General features: G+C 36.3%; 2 protein-coding genes across 2 annotated transcripts; both read left to right on the top strand.

The window, feature by feature from the left end:
* Positions 1–859: 859 nt before the first annotated feature.
* On the top strand, positions 860–6,068 carry LOC113346462 (proteinaceous RNase P 1, chloroplastic/mitochondrial-like). Its single transcript, XM_026590007.1, has 6 exons — positions 860–2,123; positions 3,667–3,756; positions 3,830–4,011; positions 4,696–4,816; positions 5,396–5,467; positions 5,561–6,068. The coding sequence occupies exons 1-6, from the start codon at positions 897–899 to the stop codon at positions 5,807–5,809; spliced, it is 1,941 nt and encodes a 646-aa protein (XP_026445792.1). The 5' UTR covers positions 860–896; the 3' UTR covers positions 5,810–6,068.
* A 523-nt stretch (positions 6,069–6,591) lies between these two features.
* On the top strand, positions 6,592–9,263 carry LOC113346460 (protein STAY-GREEN LIKE, chloroplastic-like). Its single transcript, XM_026590005.1, has 5 exons — positions 6,592–7,032; positions 7,114–7,329; positions 7,926–8,084; positions 8,400–8,546; positions 8,717–9,263. Exons 1-5 carry the CDS (start codon positions 6,859–6,861, stop codon positions 8,852–8,854), a joined length of 834 nt encoding a protein of 277 aa, XP_026445790.1. The 5' UTR covers positions 6,592–6,858; the 3' UTR covers positions 8,855–9,263.
* The last annotated feature ends 2,530 nt before the right edge of the window (positions 9,264–11,793 follow it).

The raw sequence follows: 11,793 nt of genomic DNA, 5'->3' as shown, positions 1-11,793 counted from the left end.
CTTTTGTTAAAATTAGTCATAGCATGAAAGTAAGAAGTATTTTTATCGGCTTCTAGAAATCGACCACCTGCTTGTTGTATAAAATACTCTTTTGAAATTGTAAGCCACTGTTAAAGATAATTACTTAACTGCCCGCCTCTAGGATGAGTATGAGACATGTTACTATCATAGCACTGTTGAAGATGATTCTGAATATTATACAAATTAGCTTCAATATTGCTATTGCTAGAACTAAGATCTGGTGAATTTAAGCTTACTAAAAAATTGATAAGTAGGAGATCCAAAAAATGTTGTTGCCAGCTTCGATTTATAGTATCCGTGCAAGAGTTCAGATGAAACCAACATTTATAAAGTTTAAATGTTGAATGTTTCTAGAGCTAGATGTAGTATGAAGCAAAATAGGACTATGATCTGATGTAAGAGGAATTAAATGTTGAAGGTAAGTAAGAGTGTAATGATTTATCTAAAGTCTATTCACTAAAGCTCTGTCTAATCTAACTGATATATGCTCATCTCCGGTTCTATGATTAGACCAAGTAGTATCAGCACCTGAATAACCCAAACCAATAAGACCTATTTGTTGAATATAGTTTCTAACATCTCAAGCATGATGAGGATGAGTGTTATTAGCAGAGTGAGTTTCAGAATTATTGCAAAGTTTAAATCACCTGATAAATACCCAAGGAAGGCCAACAGAAGAATGCATATCAAAGTCCATTAATGTCCAAGTCGAAGACCCACCTGGGTGGGCCGGTAATGGATCCCAAATGCTCACCCATAGCCATTAACCGTGGCTCATGATTTCAACCTGGCAAATGCCAGTCAGGACAATTATCGAAATCTCGTGGATTAAAGAGATAGCACCACTCTCCTAAAGCAAAAACCAATAGAGATAGATGGGTTTCGCAGGCTGCTGCTGCTCCTCTCTATCATCTTCTTCTTCTTCTCTAGCAAGAAACTCTCTCGCCTTCTTCACTAAATCCCAATATCTATTCCTCACTTCCAGAACAATTAACTTCACCAGGAGAAACAGTATCATTACTAATCTTCACCATGATCGTCTTCTCCATTACCCCTCTTCTCTCCATCACAGGGATTGTACTAGTTTTTACAAGAAATCTTCTCATCTATCAACTGTGGCAATCTCCGCAAAAGTACGGGACGAATCTTCATCCAATAAAACCGATGTAGTTCTTACTAAGAAAATGCAGAAAAAATTACGCTTTGAAGCTCCTGAGAACAAGTTTAAATTCAATCTGGAGATGTGTTCTAGACATGGTGATCTTATTGAAGCCCTTCGTCTTTACGATGATGCTAAAATTCAAGGTATTAAAATTACTCAACACCATTATAATATGCTACTTTATTTATGCTCTTCTGGGGTTGATGTGAAAGGGGAAGGTGATACCAGTGATGAAAATGTTTCAAAATTAGGTCTTGAAAGGGGTTTTGAGATTTATAAACAAATGAATATCGATAAAATTGCGCCGAATGAGGCTACATTTACTAGTGTAGCAAGATTAGCTGCTAAAATGGAAGACCCAGAAATGGCTTTTGATTTAATTAAGAAAATGATGAGTTATGAAATTGTGCCAAAACTTAGGTCTTATGGACCAGCTTTATACGGTTTTTGTAAAAAGGGGGAAGCAGATAAGGCTTATGAAGTTGATGCACACATGGTGGATTCAGGGGTTATAGCGGAGGAGCCAGAATTAGCGGCTTTGTTACAGGTTAGTTCAAGTGTAGGGAGGGGAGAGAAAGTGTACGAGCTTTTACATCGGTTGCGCAGTTCAGTTAGACAGGTGGTTGAATCTACTGCTGAGATTGTGGAAGATTGGTTTAAGTCGGATAAGTCTATAGATGTTGGGAAGGAGAATTGGGATATGAGAGAGGTGAAGAATGGGGTTGTTAAGGGAGGGGGAGGGTGGCATGGGATAGGATGGTTGGGCAAAGGAAAATGGAATGTGGTAAGAACTGAGATGAATGAGGATGGTGTTTGCCGTACTTGCGGAGAAAAGCTTGTTTGTATTGACATTGATCCATTGGAGACAAAGAATTTTGCTACCTCATTGTCCAACTTAGCTGGCAAAAGAGAGGTCAAGGCTGAATTCAATAAATTTCAGGTTAGATTAGTTCTAGTACTTCAATTATCTGTGTTGCATAATGTGATTTGCATCTAATTACTATATACTGGCATTAGTTTTATATAAACACTAAATTAATCACCAGGAAGGTAAACGACATAAACACTATCTTGTTTGTGTAAGAGGCTGTTTGTGTAAGAGGCTGTTTATGCAGTAGTCTGTAGTCACAATGCGGTAGGATTGCAATCAGCCAAATAACCCATTGCAATAAAGATTGCATCTAGATCAGTTTTCAAACATACGCACCATTACCCTGTTTCCAACTTTACATCTTGAGTTAGAAATCACATATCTTACTTGCTTTCCCAAGTAATCTCCACTCCGAAAGACAAACACTATTCCCTTTGACCAAGCAGCCCCAGTAACCAGGAAATATGAAAGCTTTCCTTCAGCACACCTCATATATTACTGTCATGTACTGTCTATCTAGAAATTCAATAGTGATTTTTCTGTCAGTATTGAGGAGCCAATTCTTCAAAGCAGGACTGGCCTTGAACTTATCTGACTATGCTCGGGCGTCTAGTGAAGTACGTCGGTTGATTTCTTGCCCTGTAAAGCTAGGGAACTTACCACTAAACATGTTTGTGCTTTCATTATGTGTTCTCCTGCCAAATATCACCATGCAAGAAAGGATGACATCTATCTGGTATGAGATGAAAATTCCAGATATATAGTATGTAAATTTGAATAGCAATGGATCATGCTACTAGACAACCCTCTTTAAATAGTCAACACTGTACATTTGACCTTTTCCTTGACTAACCATAAGAGCTTGTCAACAGTATCTTGTTCCCACTAACTAAGCTTAGTTGTGTGCATGGAATTCGATTTGGTTTCAACAGTGTGATACATGTATAACATACGCATTGTCATACTCTTATCTTTTTGAGAAAATCTGGGTTACATATTTTGCAACAAGAAGTAAGTTGTCTCACCTACATGAGAGATGGAGCTTCTTGTCAGTTTTATAGGTGGATCTTCTTACCTTTGTTTTTTTTTCTAAATCAAAGTTATCACGCCCTCGGCCAATAAAGTTAAGTTGATGCCGGACCTATTCAGTTGGTGGGTAAACAACAATCTTATCAAAATTTGTAAAAACTGTAATGTATCATATGTAGGTATATCAGTCAATATAAATGTTCGATTTTGTTTCATTTTTGGCAGATTAAAACGTTTTAATCTATAGGGCTGAGCAGTAAGCTTGATGATCAAGTCATTCTACTCTTATACATTTCTTTTACATATTTAATTTACTGAACCAGGCCTGATGGTCAAGTGTCCTCATAGGCCATAAGGGTTGCCCTTACCGTTCCTAGTACGGAACATTGCATAAGAAAGAAAATCATGCACAAAATACTGATCGTATCTTTCTTATCGAGCTATATGATACGTCATCAAAATGTTAAATGGTGCTTACAGGTTTTCTCTTATAATATGCTAATGTTTCCTCTCTTTATATAATATTTACTTCTAAGTACGGTTGTTGGAATGACCTGACAAATTTTGTGGTAACTCAATCCAGGAATGGCTTCGCCGAAATGGTCCATTTGATGCTGTTATAGACGGTGCCAATATTGGTCTTCTTAAAGCGCGTGATCTAAACTTTGCCCAGGTAAAGGATAAGTTCTATGATCCTGTGTGTAATTTGTGTCCTGTTATGCTGAAGCGTTTCATTCCTACGGCAGCTAAACCGTGTTGCAAACCGGATTCGTGAACTGAGTCCTTCAAAGAAATTGCCACTTATTATTTTGCATAGTCGACGTGTGTATGGTGGTCCTGCAGAAAAACCAATTAATAAGAAGCTAATCGAAAGCTGGCAAAAATCTGGTGCACTTTATACTACCCCTGTTGGGTCAAATGATGATTGGTAAGGTTTCACAGTCTGAAACACACATTTCGCTAACTAATGGAATAATAAAGTTGTTTATAAAATGACATTCTACAGCTTGGTGTGCTTAAAGCTCTTACGATCACTTCATTATGTTTATGCGGCTTTTAGACCCAGATATAGTTGTAATCTAATTGCTTCAATTAAGTAATTCGTATGTGAGCTTTTATTGGTCCAGGCATTTTAATTTTAGCATTACTGACATATGATAAAACAAACCATAGTATAAACACGATAAATGATCCCGTTTCCGACTAAGCTTATTTAGTTAATGAATCGGTAGCTTAACTAATAAACTCTCCCAGTCCTAGCACTAATAACTTGTTCACAGAGGTTTTTATTATGTTTTTTGTATTGTTTCTCATAATGAATACTTATTCTTCATCGAAGAAATTGCAGATGCAATAGTGTCCTTGATGCATCTTCATGATCTTTGCTTTGGCCGATCAAATATTTCTCACACCTTTTGGTTGGCAAAATGTTGTGCCTCCATCATTACCCAGAACAATGTAATAACTACCAACTGAAGAACAATAGGTCTCATCATATTTGGGCATGCTACGGCCTACATGACATACAGTATAGAATGTTGTCCAAAGCTGTTTTTGAAGTTTCTCTTTAATACCAACACCATTTTGTTTGTCAATTTTTTTGTCATTGCAGGTATTGGTTATATGCGGCCGTTAGTTGCAACAGCTTGCTAGTAACGAATGATGAGATGAGGGATCACTTATTTCAGCTTCTTGGAACTAATTTCTTTCCAAGATGGAAGGAAAAGCATCAGGTCTGCTTCTTTTTTTGTTTCTTTTGTTAGACATGCTAAATTGTGACCCCAAATTCTTGTAAAGATAACAAACTGAATCACATATCTGTATGAAAGTGCATGGATGTCAATATGTATATCAATATCAGTGTTTCTGGTTCTGAATATTGGGCTATAGCATACTGTGGTTCACATTTCCCTTTTCATTTCAATTGTATCACACCTTTCACCCGTGTCAAACTCTTAATGATTAGTGTCAGAGAAATTTTGGCATGCAGAAGAACAATAGAACAGGGCACAGTAAAATGTTCAGAATTTGTACTTGACTAATTTTTTAAGATACAACTTACCCAAAAAACTGTATTCTTTTTCTGCATCACAATTGTTTTTCCTGTAGATAAAAACCCACTCTCATTTATAGCTGGTTTTCTTTATTCGTTATATATTCCACTTATAGACTCTGTTGATTGCTTTGGGGTTTAGGCTGTTATGCCCTCCCGTTATCTGTAGGGAGTTCCCTTTTCACTTTATGAATCTGTACTATATTTTTTTTCATGTATCACTATAATTCCAAGCCAATTCATGCGCCTTTCTTTACAGGTCCGACTTTCAGTTTCTTCAGAAAAGGGTTTGACGTTCCACATGCCTCCACCATATTCAATTGTCATACAGGTCTATCCGTTTCTCATGTTTAAATTTTAATTCTTAGACAAGTTTTCTCTTTATTATTTTGTCCAATTTGGTAAAAAATACTTGCAAATGCAGGAGTCGGAAGGTGGTAGTTTGCACGTACCTACAGTCACCGGTGATGACATTGAGAACCCTAGACAATGGGTTTGTGCAACAAGGGCTTCAGCATCTGTCGCTCCTCCCTCAACCGAAGGATCCTCAAGGGCTTCAGCATCTGTCGCTCCTCCCTCAACCGAAGGATCCACTCCCTCAGCCGAAGGATCCAATATCAGTTTGGCTGAAAAAACTCTCAGGAAACTGAAACTTTCCAATTCTCATAGTTGACCCACACAAATGATATCTTAGTAAAATGTTTTGTACATTGTATTTTCCTTTCTTTTCCGGTGCATTTTCCGTAGGTTAAAATGTGTAGGTAGTTCTTTTAATAGTTTTTTTACTGTCATCATAAGCCTTAGGCAATCCCAACTATTAGAGCATCTCAATTTTCCAAGTTGAGTGCATGTGAACAAGCCATTAGGTAACTCTAGTGTTCTGTTGTTGTATGACTTATAGTTTTAATCATTTGGAGATACACCATTACTTACGTGGGTATGCTTATCATATAGGAAATCACTATAGCTCTACCACTGAATTAGGAAAAGTTCAACATTGGTTTGTTTTCATTGCAGAAGAAGAACCACAATTGGTTTGTTTAGCACTTTTTCATATGAACTGGGGCAGGGTCAATTTTTCTCTAAAAACTTTGTTGTTGTTTTTTTCTTGATCAATAAAGAATTTAATACTTGACGAGTTTCAAACTCAGATCACTGGTATTTATTTGACGGTACTACATTGACATCGGCAATTTTATTAAACTCTAGAGGCCAGTCTGATGCCACTTCATTCACAGTTGCTTACAAACATTATCCTCAAGTCATCCAAATTGTATAAGCAACGTACGTGTCATTAGCTATATCTCTTCTCTACACAGGCACTCCAAAACTCACTCAACAATTCCAAAGGCCAAAAGAAAAAATGACAAAATATGAAAACATACACACACTGACACACACACACCATTAAAAGATGTGTGGTTTCCGTATTTTGCTATTTAGATTTTCTCAACTCAAGTATACCAAAATTCAGTCCACACATTTTTTGTATATTCCCATCACAAACTACCACTAACCAGGCAGGAGCACCCTTTCTCTCTCCCTCTCAAACTCAAAACACTGAATGATTGAAGAGGACAATTCCTGGTGCTGCTGGTTTGTTGTTCATGAAGATGATTAGATGATTGGGAAGTTACAAGATTAATTTGAAAGAAGGATTTTTTGTTTGTTTGTTTGGAGATGATGATTTTGTAGCTGATTAATGTGTGTTCAATTTTTTCCATGGCCTGCAGCAGCTATTCACCTTCTTCTTCTTCATCATCTTCAACTTTTACATCTTTTACTAAGAGACTAGTGAAGAAAAATAACATTAAAACAGTTAAATTTATCTCTTCTTCTCTAACTGAGAGATCACCAACAAATTACTCCACTTCTTACAACCCTCTTGTTTTCCAGGTATACACAATCTCTCTCTATTAATGTTTGTTTTAGCTAAGTAATTGTGGGAGGTTTAACTGTATTGTTGTTCATTGTTAGGCTGCTAGGCTATTGGGTCCTCCAGCAAGATTTGAAGCATCAAAATTGAAGGTAGTACTGGTGGGAGATCAAGAGGTAGTGTTCATGGAGAATAATAATAGTTATAAGCAGATGAGTAGCTTAACAAATGACTACCCAAGAACTTATACTCTCACTCACTGTGACCTAACTGCCAATCTCACCTTAACAATCTCCAATGCCATCACCCTTGACCAGGTACATTTTAAATATACTACTTTTTTTGCTGCTAATATCACATGATATTAATCAACTGATCTGACTTTAACATCAGATGTGGTTCTGAATCGTTTGTGTGATTGGGTGAAGTATCAATTGCTCAGAAAAAATGTATCGATTGGCAGGGAAATAGTTGACTGCTAATTTGTGTTGAAATGCCAATAGTTCATGTTCCTTCAAAAGTAGGGATGTTCTATTTGGGGTAGTTCGGTGTAAGTTGCAAAATTTGTTTCAATTTTTATGCATTTTAGGTCTTGAGTGGATGACCAGCCTTCTTTTAACCCTTACGGAGGTTGGAGTAATTGGCATGTCAGTATTGGTTATAGGAATGACTTTGTAAGGGTTGATTTTTTGCCCGACAGAAACATAATCTAGTATTTGATCTTAAACTCTTAAGTAGATGATTGAAGGGCAAAACTCGCCTTAGTTTGTCTCAATTACTGACCAGATAATTTTGTATGTCTGCTTGGTGCCTAGTGCCTACCCTTCATCATCTGCTATTTGTACACGCTTGTTGCCGTATTTTAAATAGTAATGTATTTACGTGGATCCTATGTTTTGTTATTCATTTGCAGTTGAAGGGATGGTACAACAATGATGATGTGGTTGCTGAGTGGAAAAGGGTGAAGGAGGGCATGTGTCTCATCGTTCACTGCCACGTGAGTGGTCCTAATGTCTTGATGGATGTTGCAGCAGAGTTTCGATACCTTATCTTCAAAAAAGAGATGCCACTGGTACATAACTAATATGCTTTATATTATTGAAGTTTTACATTTGCTGCTTAGCATTGTTCTACTTGATTCACTCCCAGTGATGCGGCCAGTGGAAACCCATTCATTTGAGTTGGATACCGATAGTCGTACGATTTCTCAAAAAAGGATCAGTCATTAATAGACCCGGTGCAAAAAGCATTATCCCAAACGTTTCCCATGAGTTTGAATGAAAAAGTTGTTTTTGCAAGGTGTAACTGAGGAATTTCTCTTGCGGCTTGTGTAGGCTGCGATCACTACGAAATTCATAATGCTAATTCGTTTTTACATGCTATTCAGGTAATTCAAGCTATTCAATATGGAGACTCAATGTTTATTGAACAACATCCAGAATTGATGGATGCTTTGGTTTGGGTGTATTTCCATTCGAGTTCAAAGAAATACAATCGTGTTGAGTGTTGGGGAGCCCTCAAGAATGCTGCACAGGTAAACTGGTTAATCATGCTTATGTGCTAACTTTAAACGGCGTGGTTAAGAATTAATGCCCAATTATTTCCCCTATCGTGTATGTGTTTGCATCATTGCATGCTTGTATGCTAAATGTTTTCTAATTGTCTCGGCTTTATTGTTTAGGCTGACATGTTTAATTTATTTAGGGAAAGCAAGAAAGTCAACTGCAAAGCTCAATAAGTTCAGGAAACAATAGCAAGGAAGGTGAAGGCCGTCATCATTTTTTGGGGAAGTGGGGAAGCTCAAAGGCAATCTTTCAAGCCCTTTTCACTTTCCTTCTTTGAGTTGATGTAAAAATTTCATTATCATCATTATCTTGAAGACACAGTTTCCCAAAATTGATCTACATATAGCTGACCGAACCATGTAATCCAATTGTGAATTTTTTGGAAGCTAAATCATGGAAGAGATCAGTCGATGGTTGGTGGCGGTAAGTTAACTGCATGTACATTGCGGACAGATGGCTTCTTCTTCTTATTGATGAAGACTTTTGCGTTGAAATTGTGTTCATTACGGCCAGCAGTGTTGATGACGAGCATTTGATTCAATTTGCTAAATGCAACAACATTTCTTCTTTATGTGCAAAAATGTGAAAAGAGATTCTGATTTTCTGAAGCTTCTTTAAGTTTTATGCATATTTGTAACCTGCCTTTCATTAAATTCTAATACTACAAATTTCATTTTTTCTTGTAATACACAATGTAGTTAGTGGTAGGTACTTGCAGTAGCTTCAGCACACATCAGATTGAAGGGATGCAAACTCGCTCAATGGGTTGGAGCTCTGCATTTGCGGTCCCTAGTTTAAGGAAGGGGTTGGACAGATATTGGCCATTGGTGTCACATTAGCATATTTTGGATCAAGAGGTGGATGTTAGGTTATTACATTTAGTTGAAATGGCCGTTACATCTAGGCTAACTAAGCAAAGGAAACCTGTTTTGAGGCATACTCATTCATTATCCCATCTAGGATGGGTTTATAAGGGGTGTTTAAAGGTAGTGCAATTACCTACATATCCTTAAACAATTTAAATTACTAGAGTGCCCTTATCCTCAAAAACCTAAAATTTGAAATCAAAATAACCTTTAAACTTAAACATTTTGGACTCCAATTCATTCAAGCAATTAACCAAGCAAAGGAAACATGAATCGAAGTGAGGCGATGTTGGAGTGTGAAATCCAAATCTCAATTGCTCTCAGATGTATTTTAGAATGTATTTGTAACAAACCCATCTTGTTTTTAATTGATTTTATTTTGTATGATCAATAGAATATGATTTCAAAGATTAAATTAGGGTTTTCAGAAGATCAGCTCGGCTGATCTTGGAATATCAATTTTGAGCCGAACCTAGTACATGATTTGGAGAAACACTATGTTCAGCTAATGCGACTTTGTTAGATTTTGTTCGAATCAGCCGAACCTAGCCTTGTTCATCATTTTAAATTTTCAGAAGATCAGTTCGGCTGATCTTGGAATATCAATTTTGAGCCGAACCTAGTATATGATTTACAGAAACACTATGTTCGGCTGATGCGACTTTGCTAGATTTTGTTCGAATAAGCCGAACCTAAATTCTTCAGTTACAGAGTGAAGTTCAGCTGATAACTTGTCATCCGAACCTTTGTTTTTTTTTTAAATTTACCTAGGTTCAGCTGACAAGTTGTTAGCCGAACCTAGATATATTTTCAAAAAATAGAGGTTCGGCTGACAAGTTATCAGCCGAACCATTCATCTGGTCAGTAGATATGGGTTTTAAAAATTCACTTTTTTGACAGATTCAACTGACAAAAAAGGACATTAAACCTCGTATAGAAGTTTATTTCTGATTTGAATCACACATTTTGGTCACTTCTAATCACTAAAATCTCAAAACCCAAGTTTTGTTTCACTTTTTCTTCTTCTTCCTCTCAAAAATCCCAACACTCTCACATAAATTTGATTTCTTTACTAATTCACCACTAATAATTTAATTTTTAATCAATCCTTAAAATTCCTAATTAATCAAACCTAATCATAATCATTAACACTAATTATGTAAGGGTAGTTATGCCATTATCAAAAATGGTGGATGACGGGTGGTGTTATTTATTATTTAGTGACTCTATTTTGCCATTATCTAGTATGCCTCAAAAAAATTCAATATGCCTCAAAACAGGTTTCAAGCAAAGGGGAACTCAGGCTAAGGCCCAAAAGTATTACCTTTTTCTTATTGTCAGGCCCAAAACATTTTGCAGTTTCTGTGACACCCAAAATCATTCGAAATTATTAAAAATGTCTGCATGATTCGTTATGCATTCTAATTTTTCAGGTCTGTAATTAGCAAGCAAACTGAATATAACGTATCTAAAAAACCGTGCCTTGAAATTTAACAAATTTTATCTCGTTGGAATGATTTTAAAGAGATCTATACAACGAGTACAACCACACCAAATTTAAGTTTTTTACGAAAAAGTAGGAGGTGATTGTTCTTTTAGGAAAATTTTTCGAAAACTTGATACATAACCATTATGCAGCCACCCAAAAAGATGCATACCACATTATGCAGACACAACAAAAGATGCATAAAACGTTATGCAACCATATTTTGGTTCATGCATCCACTAATTTAGTTACGTAACCACTAAAACGATATATATTCCTAAAAAAATAACATCACAAAAAAAAGACGCATAACGAATTATGCAATCATTTTCTCGACTATATAACAAGTTTTTTTGGTAAATTTTAGTGCTAACAAAAAACGTTGATGCATAATGCGTTACGCAGCCATATTTTCGGATGCATATCAAGTTATGCATCCATTTCCTTGGATGCGTAAAAGATTATGCATCAAAAAAAAATAATATTTCAGTGCTTACAAAATAGTGGTTGCATAATGCTTTATGCATCCATTTTCTCAACTACATAATATGTTATGCAGTCTTTTTTTTGTTGGCTTCGATACCAACAAAAAATTTCCTGCATAACGTGTTACGCAACCATTTTCTGGACTGCATAACAAGTTATGCAACAACTTTTATAGATGCATAACAGATTATGCAACCATTTTTTTTAACTGCATAACAGATTATTCAACAATTTTGATCAACACCAACATGACCAATACATCCGTATAGCTTTCCAACCAACAACACCAACTCCTCAACCTCAGCTTATCCAACTATTATCCTCCATCGTAGCTTTGAAAACAACATAAGGGATGTGCAGATACAAACTCCACAAAAA

The sequence above is a fragment of the Papaver somniferum genome, unplaced genomic scaffold (assembly GCF_003573695.1).
Source record: "Papaver somniferum cultivar HN1 unplaced genomic scaffold, ASM357369v1 unplaced-scaffold_99, whole genome shotgun sequence".
NCBI classification, from domain to species: Eukaryota; Viridiplantae; Streptophyta; class Magnoliopsida; order Ranunculales; family Papaveraceae; genus Papaver; species Papaver somniferum.
The sequence above is the reverse complement of the archived record's forward strand: the minus strand, read 5'-3'. Positions and strand labels throughout refer to the sequence as shown.

Coding starts and splice junctions, on each gene's coding strand:
- LOC113346462 (XM_026590007.1), top strand. CDS start 897: ATGGGTTTCGCAGGCTGCTGCTGCTCCTCTCTATCATCTTCTTCTTCT. Junction 4,817..5,395: donor GATGGAAGGAAAAGCATCAG/GTCTGCTTCTTT, acceptor CTTTCTTTACAG/GTCCGACTTTCAGTTTCTTC. Junction 5,468..5,560: donor CATATTCAATTGTCATACAG/GTCTATCCGTTT, acceptor TTGCAAATGCAG/GAGTCGGAAGGTGGTAGTTT.
- LOC113346460 (XM_026590005.1), top strand. CDS start 6,859: ATGGCCTGCAGCAGCTATTCACCTTCTTCTTCTTCATCATCTTCAACT. Junction 7,033..7,113: donor ACAACCCTCTTGTTTTCCAG/GTATACACAATC, acceptor GTTCATTGTTAG/GCTGCTAGGCTATTGGGTCC. Junction 7,330..7,925: donor ATGCCATCACCCTTGACCAG/GTACATTTTAAA, acceptor ATTCATTTGCAG/TTGAAGGGATGGTACAACAA.